Raw genomic sequence first — 21287 nt, forward strand, 5'->3', positions numbered from 1 at the left:
AAAAAAAAAAAGGTACAAAAAAAAAAAGGATTTAAATTTTGTTAAGGTTGCAAATTTTTTTAAACTTTTTTCTCTTAAAGTTTTTTTTTTTTAAACTAATTTTTTTTTACAAAAATAGTCTTGAAACCCTCTTTAATTAAGCATAAGTCAAAAAAGAAAAAAAGAAAAAAAAAAAAAAAGAAAAACTGTGTAAAAAGCCTGGATACTACTAAATGGCAATACTTAAGTAAACCCACGTTGTTGTTGTTGTTGTTTTTTTTTAAAAAAAAAAAAAGAAAAAAAAATTAAAAACCACAGCGCCATTTTGTGTCGGCTTTATTTAAATTGCGTTTGAAAACAATTTTTTTTTTTATAGAAAATGTGCAGAGAAAACCCCCCCGTAATATTGTGCGGCATAATAATAACAACACATTGTATTATTTTTTTAAATGAATTGTTTAATAACAAGTACCTTGGTATATGAAAACTGACGAAAAATTTCCTTTTTAGTTATAAAAAAAAAAAAATATTTAAAATAATAATAATAAATTTTTTAATGTTCACGTCACAAATTTTCTAAAGGAATTTAAATTTTTTTTAAATCGGAGGTTAAATAAGAGAGAGTAATAAATAAAATTTTTTTTATAAATTATCATCAATTAAATATTTTTTAATCAAAATGATAATAGCGATAATAATAGCACTTGGTTAAATTAAAAAATTTCGTGTTTATATATACTCGGAGAAAAAAAAAAAAAAAAAGGCAATAATATCTTTTAAATTTAATCGAAACGAATGAATAATAATTAATAATAAATAAAAAGCAGTTTTAACAACAACCCTTTTAATAGTTAAATTATTAAACGACACGACGTGATAGTAAAAACTTTTTAAATGCATATTATTAGACCGCTTTAAATCCCCAAATTTAAAAAAAAAAAAAAATTGCCTCCTGATAAAACCACTGGATAGCCCACTATTTTGTTATTGTTGTTGAAAAACGTGTGAAACTTTACCCGACTACTTAACAAAATTATTAATAATAATTTAATTAATTTTTTTTTTTTGTTTTTGTTTGTTTTTTTGTTTTTTTTTTTTTTTTTTTTAAGACAAAAAATTAAAAGAAAGCAGAGAGATCTTAATTGTGTGGGCCATTGAAACTAATTTACAACGAAGCGGAATGTGACCAAAGCAAACCGACACAAATAGGCCCAGTACATAAAATCATCATCATCATCATCATCATCATCATCACTCTGAATCGGTATTTTTTTTTTTTTTTTTTTTTTTAAAAAAAATAATTAAAAATAAAAAAAAAAAAAGTAAAGAACACATTTACAGTAAAAAGACGATAGTTTTGTTTTTCTTACGAAAAAAAAATATTTTTTTTTTTTTTTTTATAATCATTTTTCGCCGGCTTCAACAACTCGTGATTTCTTAGCAGGCGGTGGATCTTGACTTTCTTCATCTGTTTGCCGTTGATCCGTTGCATCAGCATCGTTTGTTGTCGAATCATTTGTAGCGGATGTACCACTCGCTAAAGAGTCGTTTGTTTCTTCTTCATTCTAAATTTGACAAAAAAAAATTATTATTTAAAACTTTTGTTTTTTTCGAATTGCGCGTTGTAAGAAATCTTCAAAAAAAAAAAAAAAATTTAAATTACTCTAGTGGCTGTTTCTGAAGGGGGTAAAGGAGAATCGTCTTCTCCCCCAAAAGATGTGGCCGTATCTTCAGATATATCAGCAGGAGGAGGATCTCCACTAACTTTTCCGGCTTCTATGGAACTTTCATTATCAGAGTGATCATTTTCATTCTGAAAACAATAAAATGAGGTCCAAAATTTAGAAAAAAAAAACCCCCGTGAACCGTGACACTCAGTTTTTTAAACGTATCACATATTTATCGTACTAACATTGGATGCATTTTTAACTTCTCCATTTTGGTGTGTAACACTAGATTTGCCATTGGCTGAAGGAATGGCATTAAGTAAGTCAGGATCAAGTTCATTAGCTACGAAATGTGTCCACAATGCCAGTTCAACTTGATGTGGATTCCAAGTGCCGTGTCCATTGTTTGCTTAAATTAATAAATATTCATTTTTAATTATCATACTGTAAAATTTAATATTAAAGCTACTACCAAATAATAATGCAAAATTTTAAAAGATACCAACATTCTTTATTTAATCTTTCTGCTGTAGACTGAATATGTTGCACAAAATTGAGATATTCTTTAGTCGTGTAATCTATCCCTTCAATTTCCGGGATGGCCATTAAGCATTCATCAGCCATGAAAGGAGCTGTTTCTGGAGCAGCAGCAGCTAATAATGCTGTAGGTAAAATTTAAACATTGTTGTTTTTTTTTTTTTGAGTCAAAAAAATTTAACAAAGCATTAGGTAGAATAATACCGCAAAATTTTTTAAAAAAATTTACCTGAAGCCATAGTTGTTCCGACTCCTTTTAAGTTACTTAATGCTGTTATAGCTTGTTCCAAATTAGGCAATTTTCGAAATGCTTTTTTTGTTTCGGCCATAACTGCTCTTGGAGTGTTCACTTTGACTAAATAATTTAATTGAGGATAAGCCTTTCCTCTCTAAAATTTTAAATTAAATAAATGTATAACTAAAATAATTACTCATTAATTATCAAGAGGTGTAATAGCTTGAAAAGAAATTAAACTTACACACTGCTTCCATTTCATAAGTTGAACTAATTCTTCATGATTTAAATGAGCATCTTTTCCTCTTTGCTTTATTTTCATCGGGAGCTCATTTTGGTACCTTAAAATCAGATTACATTCCATACATAAAACTTTTCATTTTAATGAGTTGGTACTAATATATATTAATAAAATTTATTATTTTAATTTTGAAATACTGATCTATTTCTTTATTTTATTTTTTATTTTTTTTTTGAAATTCACTTACAAACTTTATATGTGTATTCATGTCTGCATGTGTACTAATATCGATCAAATTAACTATTAAGTCCATAAGAAAAACATAAGCGAAACATAAGCGAAAAAAAATTTGCAATAAGGCAAATGCTATATACCTTTTGGATTTGAACAGTATTAATAAGTCGAAAAATTTAAAAACAAACAATTTCGACTATGAATTAGTAGAAAAAAATTTATTTTTAATTACTAACAAAATTACTTAACAAAATGCAAAGTGATGAGTATTTAATGGTAAACTAAAAAAATTCAGCATTATTATTAAATTTTAATGTAAATTTTAAAAAATTTCAATAAATTAAATGCTATCGCACATAAAAATCCACAATTTGAGCTTAAGTAATACTAAAAGCATTTTTTATTTTTTTTTGATTATTTGATGGATTAAACATTTAGCTTAAAACAAGAAGCGCATTCTGTTAAGGTAAAGGATATAAAAGAGATTATTAGTTTTTTTCAGTTTTAAAAACTCAATAATTCGATAAGTAAAAGTGTAATTACTTTTCTTTAAAGAAAAGTACAATTCTTTATTTGGTTTAAAAGTGTAAGTTACTAGCAATTCGAAGAAAATCACCTCACTGACGCCATTTTAAGTAAGGACGCGTACACGTACATTAGCATTTAAATACGACAATTTTCTGTAAAAAAGGGTAGTAAGGTGGAAAATAATAGTTTCTTTAGGTAGTTCGCACTACTTTCTTCTGTTATATAGATAAATTGTATAAATTTTATATAGAAATACCCGTAAATCAGGTCGACGAAGTGGATGTCAGTACTAACAAAAGCCAGGGTCAACGACATTCCAGACCTCTTTTTAAAATAAAAATTAGACATTAAAACTTACCAATTATCCAATTTTATAAGCTCTTCTGGCTTCCTTGTCTTTCTTTCTGCTTTTAGTCTTAATGCTTGGGGATACAAACTCAAAACATACTGAAACTGAGACGCGGAACCTTCTGTAAAAAACGTAGCCGTGTCTCTCGCGGAAGCCATTTTTGATTACTGTGTGTCACGTGATCAGATTTTTGCTTGAAAAATAAGGGGGAAATTTTATTCGTACAACATAGTTTTTAAAAATAAATGAAACATAAGCTAAGTAGGCATTCTAAAATGACTAAGGGAAATTTGTATTTAACAATTTGCAGTTTGTTAAATTTCAAATATTTTTAAAATACAACCAATCAAAATAAAACTATAAAAATGTAAAACCGCGCTTTCGGTATTACCAAGTTTATGAATTATAGTTAATATCGATTATTTGATCAATCGAATGTTCACTAAAATTATTACTGTTTTAGTTTTTTTTTAAAGTGACTTTATTTTTACACAACATGTATTTTACACAAGGTACTTTTTCATAAATAAGTCATTTACAAAGATTTCGTTGTCAATTTATTCCTATACAATTTATATTCTATGACGGGATTATAAAATTTAAATTTCTAGAAATTTTTCATGTTTTTTATTTTAAATACAAATTTTTGATTCCTAAAAAATTAAATAGTTAATGTACTTTATTTAACTTTATTAAATTTTAAATAGTTAACTTTATTTACTTGAATGAAAATTAGAAAAGTTATAAAAAGTCAAATACTTTTCGTACTTTGAATTCAAATAATATATATTACAAAATTTTAAAGGAATATTTTGTTAATTTTTAATTAAAGTAGTAGATTATTATTCAGTTTTTAAGTATCCTTTTATTATTATTATTATTATTCATTAAAATTTTTTATTTATTAAAAAAATCAAACTTAACAATTTATAAACTAACATGTTATCTAAATTAATTTCATTTAATAAATACAAAGTTGAGGAACAATTTACTTTATTAAATTGATAAATTTTGGCTTTTTTTCATGTCAAATTTTACAACACATTTATTTTTCTTTATAAATACTTATGCTTATTTATTTATATGTTTTATATTGTCACATTATAATATTGTAGTTTTAATTTAAAATATTTTTTAATTGGTTAACAACATTGTCTAAGCATAAAAAAATTTAAATTATATATCACAGTTCATCAAATTTTTAAAATTAAATTTTAAATTTAACTTATGTACCTTAAAATATATATATATCAAATTTTTTATACAAATAAGCATTAGTATTTTACAATAAGGTATTATAATTAATACTAATTAGTATCAAGTATTAATTCGGTATAAAATTTTTAAATAATTTAAAAAAAAATAAAAATTTAACAACAATGTTTGAATATTCATCGATATTCATTTTTCTTTTTATATAATAACTGAAAATATATTGTAGACCTATTTCCCAAAAAAAAAAAAAAAAAATTTATAAAATTTCTACTTCCATATAATTGAAGTAAATATTGAATAGCACTAAAAAAAATTTTAATTTTTATTTTTTTTTCATGTTTTCAGGTACTTTAGCAAGTATTAAAATTAATTTCCCTTTTGTAAATATTAAATTTACATAATGATTGTATTGGCATAATATTTTTAAATTTCATAAGCTTGTTAACAAAAAAAAAAATCAAACTAATAATTTTTACTCATCTTGTACTATACCATCACTATTTACTAAATAATTACTACATTTCTATTGTGAGCACAATTTTTACTAGATATATATATATATATATCTTTACAAAAACTACATTAAGCACAAATATTTCTGCATTATAAAATAATACTGTTCTTCTATTTTTGTTTAGAATTTTTTTTTTTTTTTGGGACTAAAAAGCTCTTACTCCCATTGTATGTCGAATTTGTTCAAAAGAAAGCCAAAATGTCAAAGACCAAGGAGCCATTCTTATCCAAATTGGTAAAAATCCCTTATAAATTGCTAATATACCTTCATCTTGAATTGTTTTTTTTAAACAATCTAAAGAAGATTTATACAATAAACCTCTGGAATGAAAAAAAAAAATAAAAACATTTAAATTTTAATTTTTTAAGGTTTTTCACCAAGCCTACTTAGATTGTTTGTGTTTTACCTTCCATTTTTATCTGTAGGCTGATTCATTATTCTAGTTTTTACGACATCAGCAGGAGTTCCCACTGTTGCAGCTACTAAACCAGCACAAGCACTAAAAAAATTTTTTTGATAAATTAAATATATAATAAGTAAAAACATTTTTTTTTTGCAGGCATTTTAAAGGAAAACACATGGGAAATACCTAGATAAAACATGAGTACAATGATTATCGGTTAATGATGTGTTTTTTAAAATAAATTGTTTTGCAGTGTCATAAGTTGTTAAATCCCCTAAATTTACTAAGGCAGCTCTTTGAATGTTGGGAATAGAACCTTTCCAAAGACCTCTGATGCCATTTTCTTTTAAAATTTTTTTAAAAGCATGATATGTACTGTGAACTCTAAAAAAAATTGACATAAAAACGAAAAATTTTATAATCACTTATTATTTTTTTATTTATTAAGCACTGACTTTTAGTTAGATAAAAATATAAAAATGAATTATATTTTATTAATTTTTCATACAAGATGTTATTCGTAACAAATAAATTCTAACCTAGGTTCTAAACCTAGTAATTTTCTTTTTCCTTCCATTTGAATTTGTACTTTTACTAAATCTGTGGGATTGGCTAGAAACTGTGCAAAAGCTCCAGAAGCAGCTCCAGTAACAGCAGATTTCCATAAAGAAAATTTTCTATCTGGATCTTTATCAAGAATTTTATCTCTAAGTGTCTCATAACTTACTATTCTAACTCCTAAAAATCGAGTATTTCATTAATTTTAAAAATGCCTGTTTCATTATAAAAAAAAAAATTCTTTACATCATGATAAAAAAAAAAAAAAAGCTTAATTAATTTAAAAATAATTTCAAGTACCTGAGTATATAACATGTCTGTAAAGAGCAGGAGTGATACCATTCCATAATTTTAATAATCCCTCCTCGTGTACAATTCCAATGGCAGTGTGTAACATGCCTCTGCGAACTACCTTAAATAAAATCATTTAAATTCATTCACAATTAGTTATATTTAATTAAATTTAAAAATTTTTTAGTACATCAATCAGACAAAAAGATTTAATAATATTAACATAATTTTAAAATAATGAAAATTGTCATTGAAATTAAACACCACATGAAATTAATCTAATTTTATTTACATTTTTTCCAAAATGACCAGCTCTTTCCCCTTGAATTTGAAGCCTTGTTTTGGTGAGGTCTAGAGGATAGGTAACTAAATAGTTAAATAAAAAATGAATGCCAAAAAAAAAAAAGAATAATTTTTTATTACCGAAGTGCAATTTATTAGAGCTTACCAATTTCTGCTATACTTGCGGCCAGAACCGACATTATATAGGTGGCTATAAGTTTAGAATAATCAAGTCTCTTATTAAAAAACTCTTGTGAGTCAGAATTTGAACTGAGAAGAGAAGGTGGAACTGCTGATGGCATTTTTTATTTTATTTTTTTTCGGTTAATTTTCCATTACTTAGTATTTAATAAAATTTAAAACTCATAAAAACTATAATATACACGGAGAATCGTTTTGTTATCTGTGAATTAACAGACAATTTATAATTTAAAATCGAATTTTTTAAAAATAAGCGTTTTATTTGTGTAAATGTATAATTTAAATGTATAAATACAACATCATCATATGTGACAATTTTTTAAATTGTTAAAAAAATTCAGAAAGATTTATTTTAAATTTTTAATATGCTTAACTTTTATTATTAAAATCATAGAGGATATTATTAAAAGTAAAATTAAAAACCGTGAAAAAATTTTTTTTTTTTTTAAATTATTGAATAAATTTTAACAGAAACATTAAACAAATGAAATTCGTGTTAATAAATACATAACTTTATTGAAATTTTTAAAAAAATATTATTTGTAAAAACATTTCGTTCAAGAGAATTTAAATTAAATATTCCTACAAAGTTGGCCATTGTTATAATTTTACACCTAGCAACAGTTGGTAGCACATATCAAATTTTGCATTGGGGAGTGTTGAAATTTTGTTATTAAATATTTTTTTTTTTTTACATTTTTACAAGTATTTCAGTTATGGAAGCAATAGCAAAACACGATTTTAATGCTACTGCTGAGGATGAACTTAGTTTTAGGAAAACACAAGTTCTAAAGGTTAGATACTTTAAACATAATTAACTGTACAAAAGCACAAAGGCAACATTGATATTATTCATATGGTTTAAAGGTGTTGCTTAGAAATAATTATTTTATGAGTAATTTTTTCATAGAATGTTTATGTTTTTGCCTGTTCATTACAATTAAAAAATTTTAATTGATTTTTAAAAAATTTAATAAAATATTTCTTTCTATTTTTTTTTCTAAATAATATAATTTCATATAATTTTAATCTCAAATTATAAAAATTTTAAATCAGAAAAAATTTCCTTAGAAACTTATACAGTAAACAAGTTCATTTTACTTGATAAAATTGTAATGATTGTATTTATTGTTAATTTGAAATTTTAAAAAAGTTTTTAACCAGATTTATATGTAAGAAATATAATTTAAAATTGTGCATAGAGTAGTAGTTTAGCATAGTAAAATAAAAAAATTTAATTTTAAAAATTTATTTTTGTAAAATAAAAATTTTATTTTTTAAGGTTTTAAATATGGAAGATGATATGAATTGGTATAGAGCAGAATTAGATAGCAAAGAAGGATTAATACCAAGTAATTATATAGAAATGAAAAATCACGAGTAAGTATAGCAATTATTTTTCAATTTATGTTACAAACATAATTTAAACTGAAATTTTTATTTATTACAATTCAGTGTCCTTAAAATTATACCATAACTTTAGTCAAAGCTTTGTTTAACTGCCATTTTTTAATTTTTTTTTTTAAAAAAGCACACAGTATTATTGTATTTATTCACAATTGTTTCTACGGCTTTTGTTTTGTTTCGTTAAATAATGGAGTTAAATTTTTATTCGTACAGTTGGTATTATGGAAGAATTACTAGAGCGGATGCTGAAAAACTTTTAATGAACAAACACGAAGGTGCATTTTTAATAAGAGTGTCTGAAAGTTCGCCTGGCGATTTTTCACTGTCTGTAAAGTGTTCTGATGGTGTACAGCATTTCAAAGTTTTAAGAGATGCTCAAGGGAAATTTTTTTTATGGGTGGTTAAATTCAGTTCTTTAAATGAATTGGTAGAATATCATAGAACATCATCAGTTTCAAGATCACAACATGTTAAATTGAGAGATATGGTCCCGGATGAGGCAAGTGACTTTTTTTCAGAATGGCTAATTATAAAGTTTATTGATTTTTTTTTTTTTTTTTTTTAAATTTAAACAAACCATTGAAAAATAAAGTAAAAAATTTGCTGCATAAATAAAACTCTAGTAATTTTCACATAATGAATTTATTTTTAGTGCCTTGTGCAAGCAGTTTATGATTTTACTCCTCAAGAAGCTGGAGAACTTGATTTTAGAAGAGGAGATGTTATAACCGTAACCGACCGTACTGATCAACATTGGTGGCATGGAGAAATTGGTAGTAGAAAAGGCTTGTTTCCTGCCACATATGTCACACCATATCATTCTTAAGGCACTCACTTTTATTATTTTATTTAAAAAAATCTGATCTTCGTGAATGGTTTTTGTTTTGAAATCAAACAATTTTTCTTATTGACTGAAAATATATATTACATACGTAGTTATAAAATAAAATATATTTAATATTGATCGGTTTTAAAAAAGGGTATAGTACTTTTTTTTTTTTTTTTTTTTTGTTGAAAAACCACATATAAGATTGCAATAATATTGTAAATTATTTAAACAGGACTGATCAGAGATGGTAAATTAAGATTTATGAATTATAATAAATTCAGAAAAAAATTTTTTAATAACGGGAAGAATTTTTTAATGCATTCCTAATACACTTACCTGAATAAATTTAAAAAATTTAAAAAAAATTTATGTAAGTTGTTATTGGATCTTGAGAAAAATGTGGTTTTTAAATAAATTGCCTTTTATATAATAATTTTTTTTTATTAAAAACAAGTAAGCATTATATTTTCAGTCGAGAAAATTGTTTTAAAGAACCAGAGGACTGATTTTGTAATTTTATTTAGGTTTTTTTTTTTTTTTTTTTTTTGTCGCTTATATATGTGTTTTATAATGTATCTTTTTTTTTTTCTCTCTCTCTCTAAAAGTGGACTGTTACAAATTATTATTTAGAAAAGAACAATTATGCATCACATTTAAAATATTTTTACAAACTAATTTTTGTAATGCAAAAAAAAAAAAAAAAAAAAAAAAATTGTTATTAATTTTAAAAATAATATTTTCATTTTTTTCTTTTTTAAGCTACTTAAGTATGAGAGTAAATTTTTTTGTTATCGATTTACTTAAGAGCTTTAATATCATTTTATTATTCATAATGATCATGTCGAACTTATTTTATTAGTGCCAAAATTTTAAAAATTTAGGATTGTTGGATTTCATTATGAAAATTTTAATAAAAAGGGAAACAACATGCTTAAAGTCACATCAATGTAATTTTTTTATTAATTACCAAGAATTTTTTAAGGTACATTGCTAATAATATCGATCATTAAAAATTAAAAAAATCATATTTATTAAACAAACATCATAATTAAATAAACATTTTAAATAAGTTTTTATTAAGTTTTTTTTTATTAATAAAGTAAGGTAATTAAAATGTGTTTAAGAAGGCAATAATTTCAGTATAAGATTTAATTTGTAAATAAATAATTCTATCATTTATTATTATTTTTTATTAAATATCATTATAAAAATTACTTTTTTTTTTACTTTACTTAGTATTCACTTACTTATTTTATCAATCAGTATTTTTTTTTTTTTATTTTAAAATAAATGTCATTTTGATTTGATGATAACTTCAAATGTATTAATTTTTCAATAGCAATATTTAAAATTTAAATGGAAAATTTATTTTGTCCTTAATTAATTGTTAAGTTAACAAAATCATTGTTTTTTGTACATATATATCGTCATGATTGATTGCTTTCTAAGTATTTTGTCTATTAGTCAAAGCCATTAATACATTTTTTTTTTAATCGTTACATATGTTTATATTTTTACTTTATAATGATATTTTATTTTTAAGTTAGAAATTTTTATATATGTTATTTTCCAGTAATTGTATTGTTTTATTATAAGTTTTTTCTTGTTTTATTCTCAGGTTATTTTCTTTTTTTTTTTTTTTTTTTTTAAACATCATTTTCCTCTGGTTCTTAAAAAAAATAATTTTTTTTTTTTTTTTAAAATACTCAATTGTCCAACTGTGCTTTTTAAATTTTTTTTTGAAGGAACAGAAACTAAAACTAAAACTTTTACTAATTTTTTTTTTTATTTTTTGTTTCTAATCAATATAATTAAATATTTATTTATTTTTTCGTTTAATTTACAATTTAATTTTTGAAGTTGTTCGAAAATAATTAATATCTATTTTCACGTTTGTTTAATTTAAATAATTTTTAAATAATGACATTCTTAAAACTAATTGCATAAATTTATTTACAGATTATTCGATTTATAAAAGAAAAATGAGATAACAATTTTATTTGATTTTTGTATCTTTGAAAAGTTTTTAAAATTTTTATTGGCATTCTATAAAATGTAAGAAATCTTGAATTATTTTTTAATCTGGCGACATATTTCCCTAGTCATAGTTAGTTACAATATAATTACTCCTGGCAGTGAATAAATGCTTCTCGGTGTATTATTTCTTTTTTATTATTAAAATTATTTAATTATTAAAATGGCCATGGGTGATGATGAACAGAAAAGTGTTCCCAAATTTGTGGCTCCTGTTATTCAAGACAATGTAAATGGCTGGGGACCGTGTGACATGCCAGAGCAATTTAAAGACATGCCGTACCAGCCGTTTTCAAAAGGAGATCGATTAGGCAAGGCAAGTGTAAATGAATAGTATAGTTTATTGCAACGTGGTTCAAAATTTTTTTATTATATGAATAAATGGTTTTAGCTTTTAAAATTATTGAAAATCAATCCGTTGTTTTGTAAAGTTTTATTATTTATATTTTAAATTTAAAAAGAATTAAAATATGTGACGTTAAAATGTTTTGTATTTTGAGTTCAGTTAATCTTGCTTAAGATTTAAAATGTGTATTATTTTAAACTTTTTTAAACTTTCATATTTTTAGATATCTGACTGGGCTGGAACTGCTTTTCAAGATAAAAAATACATCAGTAAGTTTATATATAAAAACACTATGATTTGTAGCCATTATAATTTTTATCACTAAATTTTTTTTTTTTTTTTACAGACAAATATCAGTCGCAATTTGGTGCTGGTAGTCAATATGCTTACTATCATGAAGAAGATGAATCAACATTTCATCTTGTGGATACTACAAGGGTGCAAAAACCACCTTATCAGAGGGGTAGATTTAAACAAAATCGTCCTAACCTTAGAGGTCGTGGTGGTCAAAGAGGAACTACTTCTCAATTGCAACTTTTGACCAAAGGCCCAAAATTGCGTGACAAGTAAGTTTTTAATTTTTACATTTTAAATGATTTTAAGTTATCGAATATCACTTATGTTTTTTTTTTTTTTCTTTTTCTCTTTGAAGAAAAGTTCAGCAAAAAAAATGGAGTCGTCAACCAGGTTTAAGAAACCAAAAAAATCAGCCTCCAATTAAAAACAGAGATGCATCTGTTACAGTGCGAGCTGATTGGGTGACTATTGAAGAAATGGATTTTCCACGTTTAGCCAAACTTTCTTTGCCAAATGTTAAGGAAGGAGTTGACATGTTAGTAATTTTTTTTTTAAGTAAACAATAGTAAAATATTGTTTTTATATAAAATTCTTTTTTAAAACTTAGAATGTGCTGTGGATCTCTTGAATATTATGATAAAGCCTATGATAGAGTGAATGTCAAAAATGAAAAGCCTTTGCAGCGTATTGATAGAATATTTCATACTGTTACTACTACTGATGATCCGATAATTCGTAAATTGTCAAAAACTGAAGGAAATGTGTATGCCACTGATGCCATATTGGCAGCCATTATGTGCTCTACACGTTCTAATTATTCTTGGGACATTGTTATTGAAAAAATTGGTAAGATAATAATAATAATTGAATAATTTAGAAATAGCACTTCAATTCTTTACCAATTGTCATTTATTATAGGGCATAAGCTTTTTTTTGATAAAAGAGACAATACTGAATTTGATTTACTCACTGTTAATGAAACAAGTGTTGAACCACCTCAAGATGATGGTAACAGCTTCAACTCTCCTAGGAATTTAGCATTAGAAGCAACTTTTATTAACCATAATTTTTCTCAACAAGTGCTTAAAACAGTAAGTATTTCAAAAAATTCTTACAAGTTTTTGTTTACCTAAAATAAATTTTTAATCTTGAAATAAATTAAATGAATTATTATTTTAGGGTGAACCTCGGTACAATTTTGAGGAAAAAAATCCATTTATTTCGGAAGAAGAAGAGGGTGAAGTGGCTTCTGTTGCTTACAGATATCGAAAATGGGATTTAGATAATGGAATCGTTTTGATAGCACGTTGCGAACATGATGCCGTTATGCAAATGCCCAATGGAGATATTCAATTTCTTACAATAAAGGCCTTGAATGAATGGGACTCGAAGGTAATTATTAAAATTGAAATTTATTTTCAAAGGCTCAATTTTAAATTTATTTAATATTTTAGTTATCCGGTGGAGTTGAGTGGAGGCAAAAGTTGGACACACAACGGGGAGCTGTTTTGGCAAATGAACTTCGTAACAATGCATGCAAGTTAGCAAAATGGACAGTTCAAGCATTACTCGCTGGCTCTGATCAAATTAAATTTGGGTAATTTTACAATCTAAAAATTTTTTAATTAAACTTGTTTGCTAATTTTGATAATGGAATAAATTTTCAATTTTTATAGTTATGTTTCGCGAGCTCATGTCAGGGATTCATCTAAACATGTAATCTTGGGAACTCAGCAATACAAACCTAACGAATTTGCAACTCAAATAAATTTGAATATGGATAATGCTTGGGGTATTTTGCGTTGCATTATTGATATTTGCATGAAGCAAAAAGAAGGGAAATATTTAATTATGAAAGATCCCAACAAGCCAATGATTCGATTATACGATATTCCCGATAATACATTTGATTCTGAAGGAGATGAAGATGAAGATGATGATTCGAGTAAATAAATTTTTTATTTTTTTTTTGACATAGAAACCTATTCTTACTTCTTAGTTTTTTAAACTAACTGTTTTTTTTTCTCTCTCTCTCTTTAGGAAGCGCTATTCCTGAATCATATTTGGAGTGAAAAAGTAAACATTTCAGTTTCACTTCTATTTTATGAATACATATTATAATTATATGTATTAAATATTCAATTATTAAATAGTTTACTTTAAAAATTTATTGTTGGTGTTTTTTTTTTTTTTTTCATTGTGCTCTACACATATTTTGGTGATAAAGGTTAATAAAAAGTGCGTAATGTTGAATTTTTTTTACAACAATAAATATTTTATTATACTTAAATTGATTTAACTAATACAAACTATTATTATATATATATATATTATTTTTCATTGAACTAAGTGGCATTAGAATTTCACACTAAAAATTTCAATATGTAGTAGGCTTGCATAAAGGCTTTATTTTTAAGGCTGCCATCTTGATTCGTAAAATTGTACGTCTTTGATGGCAATGTTATAAATTGCAAAAATTAATGTTTTAATTGCCTCATTAAAATTATGAGGATTGAGATCTTAAAATACATAAAACTAATCATTTTTCTATTTGATTATTTCTTTCTTGTGTAATGTAAATTAACTTTTTTATTATTTTTTCAATATCTTTATCGGTGATTTCGTAATATAAAACTATTCTTGCTACTTCTACGTTCTTTGGATATAATTTAACTAAAATGCAATCTTCCTTTAGTTCATTTTCTTCGTCATCGGTCACCTGAAATGTATTTAATAAGTTTTTCTTCGTTAACACTAATTATCATAAACGTTAACTAAAAATTATGTTATTTACTTTGGCCATTCTATCACAGAATTGAGGAGCAGTCATCTTTTTCGAATTAAATTTAATCATCAAAATGTTAGTTTGTACATTTTTCGAATCAACTTCCATAAATTCGCAGTTCAAGTTATCAATGGCTGCAAATTAAATTGAAATTTATAATTGAATTTTTTAAAAATTATATTTAAAAAATTTTACCTTCTGCTATTTCTTTTGTTCTTTTATGATCATCAACCAATCTGTTGATCATTGAATTTAAAGCTATTAAACAGGGTGCTGCGATAACTCCTGCTTGCCTCATACCTGCTCCCAAAACTTTCCTTAATCTTCTTGCTCTGTGCATGAAATTTTGATATGAAACAAGACAAATGTTATAAATTTTGGGGCTCTTTTAGCCAAAAAATTTGTTTTAATACCAACTTGTAAATAAGATTTTTACTGCCCACCAACATTGAGCCGACTGGAGCTCCTAAACCTTTACTAAAGCAAAATTGAACTGAATCAAATTTTTCTGTAATTTTTGATACAGGTAAATTCAAATACACAGCTGCATTAAATATTCTGGCACCATCCATATGTAAAGGTATACTGTATTTTTTACTTATATTGGCCAACTAAAAATAAAATTTAATTTAAATTAATAAAAAAGATAAAATATTTTAAAATTACAAAAAAACATAAAACTGCAGAGAAAATTATGCTCAACTTTTTCAAGCCAATCCATAGGTACAACTTTTCCCCCACACATATTATGAGTGTTTTCAGCTACAATCAAACCTGTAATCGGAGAATGAACATCATCTCCTCTAATACATTGTTCCAATAATTCTAATGAAAAAGTTCCGTCACACAGGTTGGGTAGAGTTCTTGTATGAACTCCTCCTATCTGTAACAAATTTTTAAAAATTACTAAATATATAATTTTTTACTAAAAAAAATTTTACAAAATTCTTAACCTGGGCAGGACCACCTTGTTCATATAAAAAAGTGTGACTTTGGTCTCCCATAATAATTTCACATCCTCTTTTATCACAATGAGCTAAAACTTAAAAATTATTTTATGGCAAAATAACTTTCCAATTTTGTAAAAAAATTTAAAATGAACTTTATCGTGTAAAATTTTACATAAATGATTATAATTATAAAGTATTTTACTGATAATTTTTTAATAATTTTAAATGTGTCTAAAACTTACTTGCAATTAAATTGCCCATTGTACCTGTAGGAACAAATAAGGCAGCTTCTTTTTCAAACATTTCAGAAGCTAATTTTTCAAGTTTATTAACTGTGGGATCTTCACCGTACACATCATCTCCTACTTCTGCTTCAAACATTGCCATTCGCATTTCTTTTGTGGGTTTAGATACAGTGTCACTTCTAAGGTCCACCATAGCAAACTAAAAATTATACAAAATTAAAATACTTTTATTTATTTCCAGTATTTGTAAACGGATAAAAATATATATCTCACCTTAGACTTTTGAAAATCATCACAAATTGATGAATTGTACATTGGCATCATTTTGAAAATAAAATGTTGTTTAATCGTTATGTAATAAATATTCGTTAATCAAATAAATAGATAAAAATAACAGAAGTTTCTATAGTTTGTATAATTTACCCAGTTTATGGTCTTATTGAAAAATTTTTAAATATGCATATAGGACTTTAAAAACCTTAAAATTTTGGAACTTATAATATATTTCAGATAATTTCGAAAAAGGAAAGTTACACTTCTACAAACCATATAAATAATACTTAATGAATAGTTATAAAATAATTTGAAAAGTTTATACTTTTAATTATTTTACTAATATTTACTATTTAAAATGGGGGGGGGGAAACTATAATGGCATGAAATAGACAAAACTTTAAAAATAATAATTGGTTTTAAACAATTAATTAAAATATTAAAGTGTTCTACAAATAAAATATACGGAAACTTATTTTGAAAGTTTTAACGTGTAATTAGACATTTTATAGCTATATATTTTAGCAGTAAAATGGGGATTTTGGAAAAAATATCTGAAATCGAAAAAGAAATCACTAGGACTCAAAAAAATAAAGGTTTAAATATTAAAATAATTTTCCTTTTTTTTTTCATATTTATAATTCTATGATCGTTAAACAAAATTTTTATTCAAATTATTAAACTTTTTATTCAGCTACGGAATATCACTTAGGCCTGTTAAAAGCTAAATTAGCCAAATACAGGTCTCAACTTCTTGAACCTTCCAAAAAATCAGAAAAAGGAGAAGGGTTTGATGTATTAAAATCAGGGGATGCCAGAGTGGCATTAATTGGTTTTCCATCGGTTGGTAAAAGTACACTTTTGAGTATTTTGACTGCCACTGAATCTGAAGCAGCCAGTTATGAATTCACTACTTTAACGTGTATACCTGGAGTTATTCAATATAAAGGAGCAAATATACAGTTATTGGATTTGCCTGGTATAATTGAAGGAGCTTCACAAGTAAATAACAGTTTTCATTTTTCAAAGATATAAAAACTTTTAAAGAGATGCTTAAAAGTAAATGTATGTTTTAGGGTAAAGGACGAGGCAGACAAGTCATTGCTGTTGCTCGAACTGCAGACCTGGTACTAATGATGTTAGATGCCACAAAACAAGATGTTCAAAGAGTTTTATTAGAAAAAGAATTGGAATCAGTGGGCATTAGACTTAATAAGAAAAAACCCAATATTTATTTTAAAATAAAAAAAAGTGGTGGTTTATCATTTAATGCTACATGTCCTTTAACCAAAGTGGATGAAAAATTGGTGCAAATGATTCTTCATGAATATAAAATTTTTAATGCAGAAGTTTTATTTAGAGAAGACTGTACTGCTGATGAATTGATTGATGTTATTTGTTCTAATCGTGTTTATATACCCTGTTTATATTGTTATAATAAAATTGATCAAGTTTCCATTGAAGAAGTCGACAGGATTGCAAGGCAACCACACAGTGTCGTCGTTAGGTATGAACATTCTTAAATTTAGTTATTTAGCTTTATTTATTTAGATTCATTGTATACCTCATTTACATTTACATAAATTTCATATTCATATATATTACAAATATGTTTTTATTTTCGTTCACATATTTGTTTTCTGTAAATTACTCCAAAGGTCAAATAATTATTTTTTACCTCAAAATTAGGTATTGAATGCTGTGCTACCATGATATTACACAAAAAATAAACTTTTCTTTCTTGTACATTATGTAAATTACTGCTTTAATAAAATTTCATTACAGTTGCAATATGAAGTTAAATTTAGATTACTTATTGGAGCAGTTATGGGAATATTTAGCTCTTATTAGAGTTTATACTAAAAAACCTGGACAGCCTCCTGATTTTGAAGATAGTTTAATATTACGAAAGGGAGTGACAGTAGAACATGTTTGCCATGGTATACACAGAACATTAGCTGCAGCCTTTAAATATGCCTTAGTTTGGGTAAGTGAAAATGAAACCATATTTATCTATAAAAGTAGGTAGGAATGAATTAAAAACGAAACCAAAAATTATTTTTCTTATTAATGATGCTTTTAAAAACAGGAAAAAGGTGGATTTTTAAAGTTGTATTTAACATTTTTTTTTTTTTTTTGCCTTTAGGGAACAAGCACCAAATATTCTCCTCAACGTGTAGGACTTCACCATATTATGCATGATGAAGATGTAATACAAGTAATAAAGAAATAAAATACTAAATTTTTTTATGATTTTAATTTTATACATTATTTTATTTATATAAATTTTTTTTTCCTCTTAATTTAAAAATAAATTTTATTCGTTTTTTTTATTTAACAAACATTTTAAAATACAAAAAAAAAAATTTTTAATTTTTGAAAATCTGGTCTTATTGTATGAAAATTTAGTAAATTTCAAAATATACTAATGTTTACAATTATTTCAAGTGAAAACTGTAATGAAAAAGAGCACCTATTACAATGATAATTATTAAAAAAAATAATAAAAATTATATTGAGAACACATGATTCACATCTATACTATTGTACCTTTTACATAGATAAAAATATACAGACAGGACATTGAGCAATTTTGCATATTCAATAATATTTTTGGGTAATGGTAAAAAAAAAAAAATTATAATTAAAAAGTTATTATTATTTAAAATTAAAGTTTATGATTTTACTGGTGGCAACATACAATTGCCATCGGGATATGTTTTTTTAAAGGCTTCAATTAGTTCCGGATCGACAAGGCGAACACCATCAACTTGATTTCCTAAAGTTATCCAATTTGGCTGTATATTGTGGGGACGCCCAAATAATTCAATTTTTCTCGTTCCAGGTGATAACCTTTCAATGATTCCATAAATTTCATCTGGTTTATGACTAGTTGCACGAACCTCTGCCACTATAACATCACAATCTAAACCTCTATTTAAATGTTCAGGATTACCTTTAAGCCCTACTAAACAGTGCTCTTTTCCATGATTGAGCCAGTGACCTGTTCTACCTGTTCTAATTATTCTTTGTAGTTGGTTTGTTTTAACCCAAATTAATTCATCCACTCTTTCATAACCCCATAATTGTAAACATTCTCTACCAAGTTCCATAGCCCTTCCAGTAACCCAAAGAAATATTAAACCATCATCTTGAAGTTGAGGAACCCCTAGTTGTCTCATTTCATCATCTGATAAAGTACCATAAGGAAGTTCCATATGAATATCCCAAGGAGGATCCGCCATTATCACAGCAAATTTTCCCAAAACTCTCATATCAAGGTACCTCAAATCACATTGTATCCACTGAGGGGGGTATAAAATTGTTCCGATTCTATTTGAAACACTAGCACTTCCAGGTTTTTCAAAAACTTCCTTACTATTATTTCCATCTTTAATTAAAGTTTTTGGATTGTCTACTTCATAGTGAACATATTTACAGGTGTCCATATGAAAGCATGTATTTAAGAAAGAGCAGTCTCCTAATGCTTCATCTGTATGACTTTGAATAATTTTTTTAAAATGTAACTTTTTACAGAGTTCCTTAGATGATTTTTGACATTCTAGTTTAGTACCATGAGGACAAAATTCCATTACTTGAGCACCACCTTGAGATCTGAACCTTTCAGCTAAAGATCTTTCTTTTGCTGTAGGCTTGCTTAATAAATCCATGATTTCTTCTCCCACTTTTTTAGTCTCTTTTTCTTTAATTGATGGCATTGATAACAAAAAATTTATATCTGATTGATTGATTTCTTTCATTTCTTTAACATCGTCTTTTATGGTTTCAGACTTTACTGAATCACTTTTTTCTTCTTCAGATTCCTTATCTAACCTTCGTTTTTTAATATTGTTCTCATCAGGTTCGACATCACTTTTACCTTTCTCATCATACTCATTTGCCATGGCAAGGAGTTTGCTGTGGTCTGCAGTAACTATTTCGAAACTGTGATGATTTTCTTTAAAATTTTCTTTAATAACTATTAATTGTTGAGCGGCAAATTTTTGCAATAAATTTATTATAACTTGTTCTTGTACTTCAACGTTTAACGTTTTGGCAATATTAGAAGTCAAATGTTCCGAGGTAGTGGGTAATATTAAAGAAACTTCACAAAGTCTTTTTAAAACTTGAATTTCTATTTCGGGATCGGGTTTAATTTCTAAAGGGCCTTTTTCATCTTTGTCTGCGGTTTCTTCTTTAAATTGCACCGGGGATGAAATTCCTGTAATATCTTTTCCCAGTAATAATTTACTTTTTGTTGTTGTAGATACATCCTGAAAATTTGTTGTTAGATTTGAATTCAAAAGGTCTTCCCTATCTCTTTTTCTCTTTTGTAATTTTTCACGTAAAGTATTTCTTTTAGTTTTGATAGCTTGTATTTCTTCCCAAGCATCAGACATAATAATGAATTTTTAAAATCAAATTAAATGCTCGAAGATGTACTTGTACTGTATATGCTAAAACAAAATATTTATGTCCTGTCATAGACATAAAATGAAATATTAGTTGGGTTGTTTTTTTTCTCTATGAAACTAATTTATTTCACTAAGGTGGTTTCTGTTTTTCTTAAAAGGCCTTTTTAAATGGTCAAGATCTGAACGGCATTACACTCTTTAGTAAGTTATTTTTGCCAGGTATCATAAAAAGGCCGAATTTTGTGAAACAATATGAAGGTTGTCGACCAGGAAGTGGATTATATTTATTAGATGAATATTTTTATTATTTTATTACAGTAAAAATAATTTAAGACATTTGTAAATTTTTTACAAAAAAAAAAAATTTTGTGATACTTATTTATTATTTTTGGTAAAATTTTATTCAAAGTAAAATTTAATTTATCGAAAGAGTGTGTCAAAAACTATTATGTTAAAAAAAGACAAAGAACTT

At 25.5% G+C, this 21287-nt stretch overlaps 7 protein-coding genes across 7 annotated transcripts; 3 read left to right on the top strand and 4 right to left on the bottom strand.

Annotated features, from left to right (window-relative positions):
• Window positions 1-1382: 1382 nt before the first annotated feature.
• Phum_PHUM423130 (uncharacterized protein) lies at window positions 1383-3928 on the bottom strand (the record flags this gene model as incomplete). The annotated part of the gene is made up of 7 exons (XM_002429131.1): window positions 1383-1544; window positions 1745-1792; window positions 1892-2055; window positions 2153-2308; window positions 2413-2572; window positions 2663-2759; window positions 3780-3928. 7 exons carry the CDS (start codon window positions 3926-3928, stop codon window positions 1383-1385), a joined length of 936 nt encoding a protein of 311 aa, XP_002429176.1.
• Window positions 3929-5644: 1716 nt separating this feature from the next.
• Phum_PHUM423140 (mitochondrial brown fat uncoupling protein, putative) lies at window positions 5645-7335 on the bottom strand (the record flags this gene model as incomplete). Its single annotated transcript, XM_002429132.1, has 7 exons — window positions 5645-5819; window positions 5906-5998; window positions 6089-6286; window positions 6442-6640; window positions 6761-6872; window positions 7044-7117; window positions 7200-7335. The coding sequence occupies 7 exons, from the start codon at window positions 7333-7335 to the stop codon at window positions 5645-5647; spliced, it is 987 nt and encodes a 328-aa protein (XP_002429177.1).
• Window positions 7336-7950: 615 nt separating this feature from the next.
• On the top strand, window positions 7951-9467 carry Phum_PHUM423150 (protein E, putative; the record flags this gene model as incomplete). The annotated part of the gene is made up of 4 exons (XM_002429133.1): window positions 7951-8028; window positions 8517-8614; window positions 8855-9140; window positions 9294-9467. The coding sequence occupies 4 exons, from the start codon at window positions 7951-7953 to the stop codon at window positions 9465-9467; spliced, it is 636 nt and encodes a 211-aa protein (XP_002429178.1).
• Window positions 9468-11673: 2206 nt separating this feature from the next.
• Window positions 11674-14219, top strand: Phum_PHUM423160 (eukaryotic translation initiation factor 3 subunit, putative; the record flags this gene model as incomplete). The annotated part of the gene is made up of 10 exons (XM_002429134.1): window positions 11674-11826; window positions 12074-12119; window positions 12197-12416; window positions 12503-12682; window positions 12755-12993; window positions 13066-13238; window positions 13327-13539; window positions 13602-13744; window positions 13824-14092; window positions 14188-14219. 10 exons carry the CDS (start codon window positions 11674-11676, stop codon window positions 14217-14219), a joined length of 1668 nt encoding a protein of 555 aa, XP_002429179.1.
• Window positions 14220-14686: 467 nt separating this feature from the next.
• Window positions 14687-16320, bottom strand: Phum_PHUM423170 (L-allo-threonine aldolase, putative; the record flags this gene model as incomplete). Its single annotated transcript, XM_002429135.1, has 7 exons — window positions 14687-14866; window positions 14942-15066; window positions 15128-15264; window positions 15350-15543; window positions 15636-15815; window positions 15886-15974; window positions 16125-16320. 7 exons carry the CDS (start codon window positions 16318-16320, stop codon window positions 14687-14689), a joined length of 1101 nt encoding a protein of 366 aa, XP_002429180.1.
• Window positions 16321-16932: 612 nt separating this feature from the next.
• Window positions 16933-19021, top strand: Phum_PHUM423180 (Developmentally-regulated GTP-binding protein, putative; the record flags this gene model as incomplete). The annotated part of the gene is made up of 6 exons (XM_002429136.1): window positions 16933-16996; window positions 17095-17402; window positions 17477-17907; window positions 18186-18387; window positions 18547-18609; window positions 18962-19021. The coding sequence occupies 6 exons, from the start codon at window positions 16933-16935 to the stop codon at window positions 19019-19021; spliced, it is 1128 nt and encodes a 375-aa protein (XP_002429181.1).
• Window positions 19022-19075: 54 nt separating this feature from the next.
• Window positions 19076-20800, bottom strand: Phum_PHUM423190 (uncharacterized protein; the record flags this gene model as incomplete). The annotated part of the gene is made up of 1 exon (XM_002429137.1): window positions 19076-20800. The coding sequence occupies one exon, from the start codon at window positions 20798-20800 to the stop codon at window positions 19076-19078; it is 1725 nt and encodes a 574-aa protein (XP_002429182.1).
• Window positions 20801-21287: the final 487 nt, after the last annotated feature.

This window comes from Pediculus humanus, genomic scaffold, assembly GCF_000006295.1.
Source record: "Pediculus humanus corporis 1103172108191 genomic scaffold, whole genome shotgun sequence".
In the NCBI taxonomy this organism is placed as follows: Eukaryota; Metazoa; Arthropoda; class Insecta; order Psocodea; family Pediculidae; genus Pediculus; species Pediculus humanus.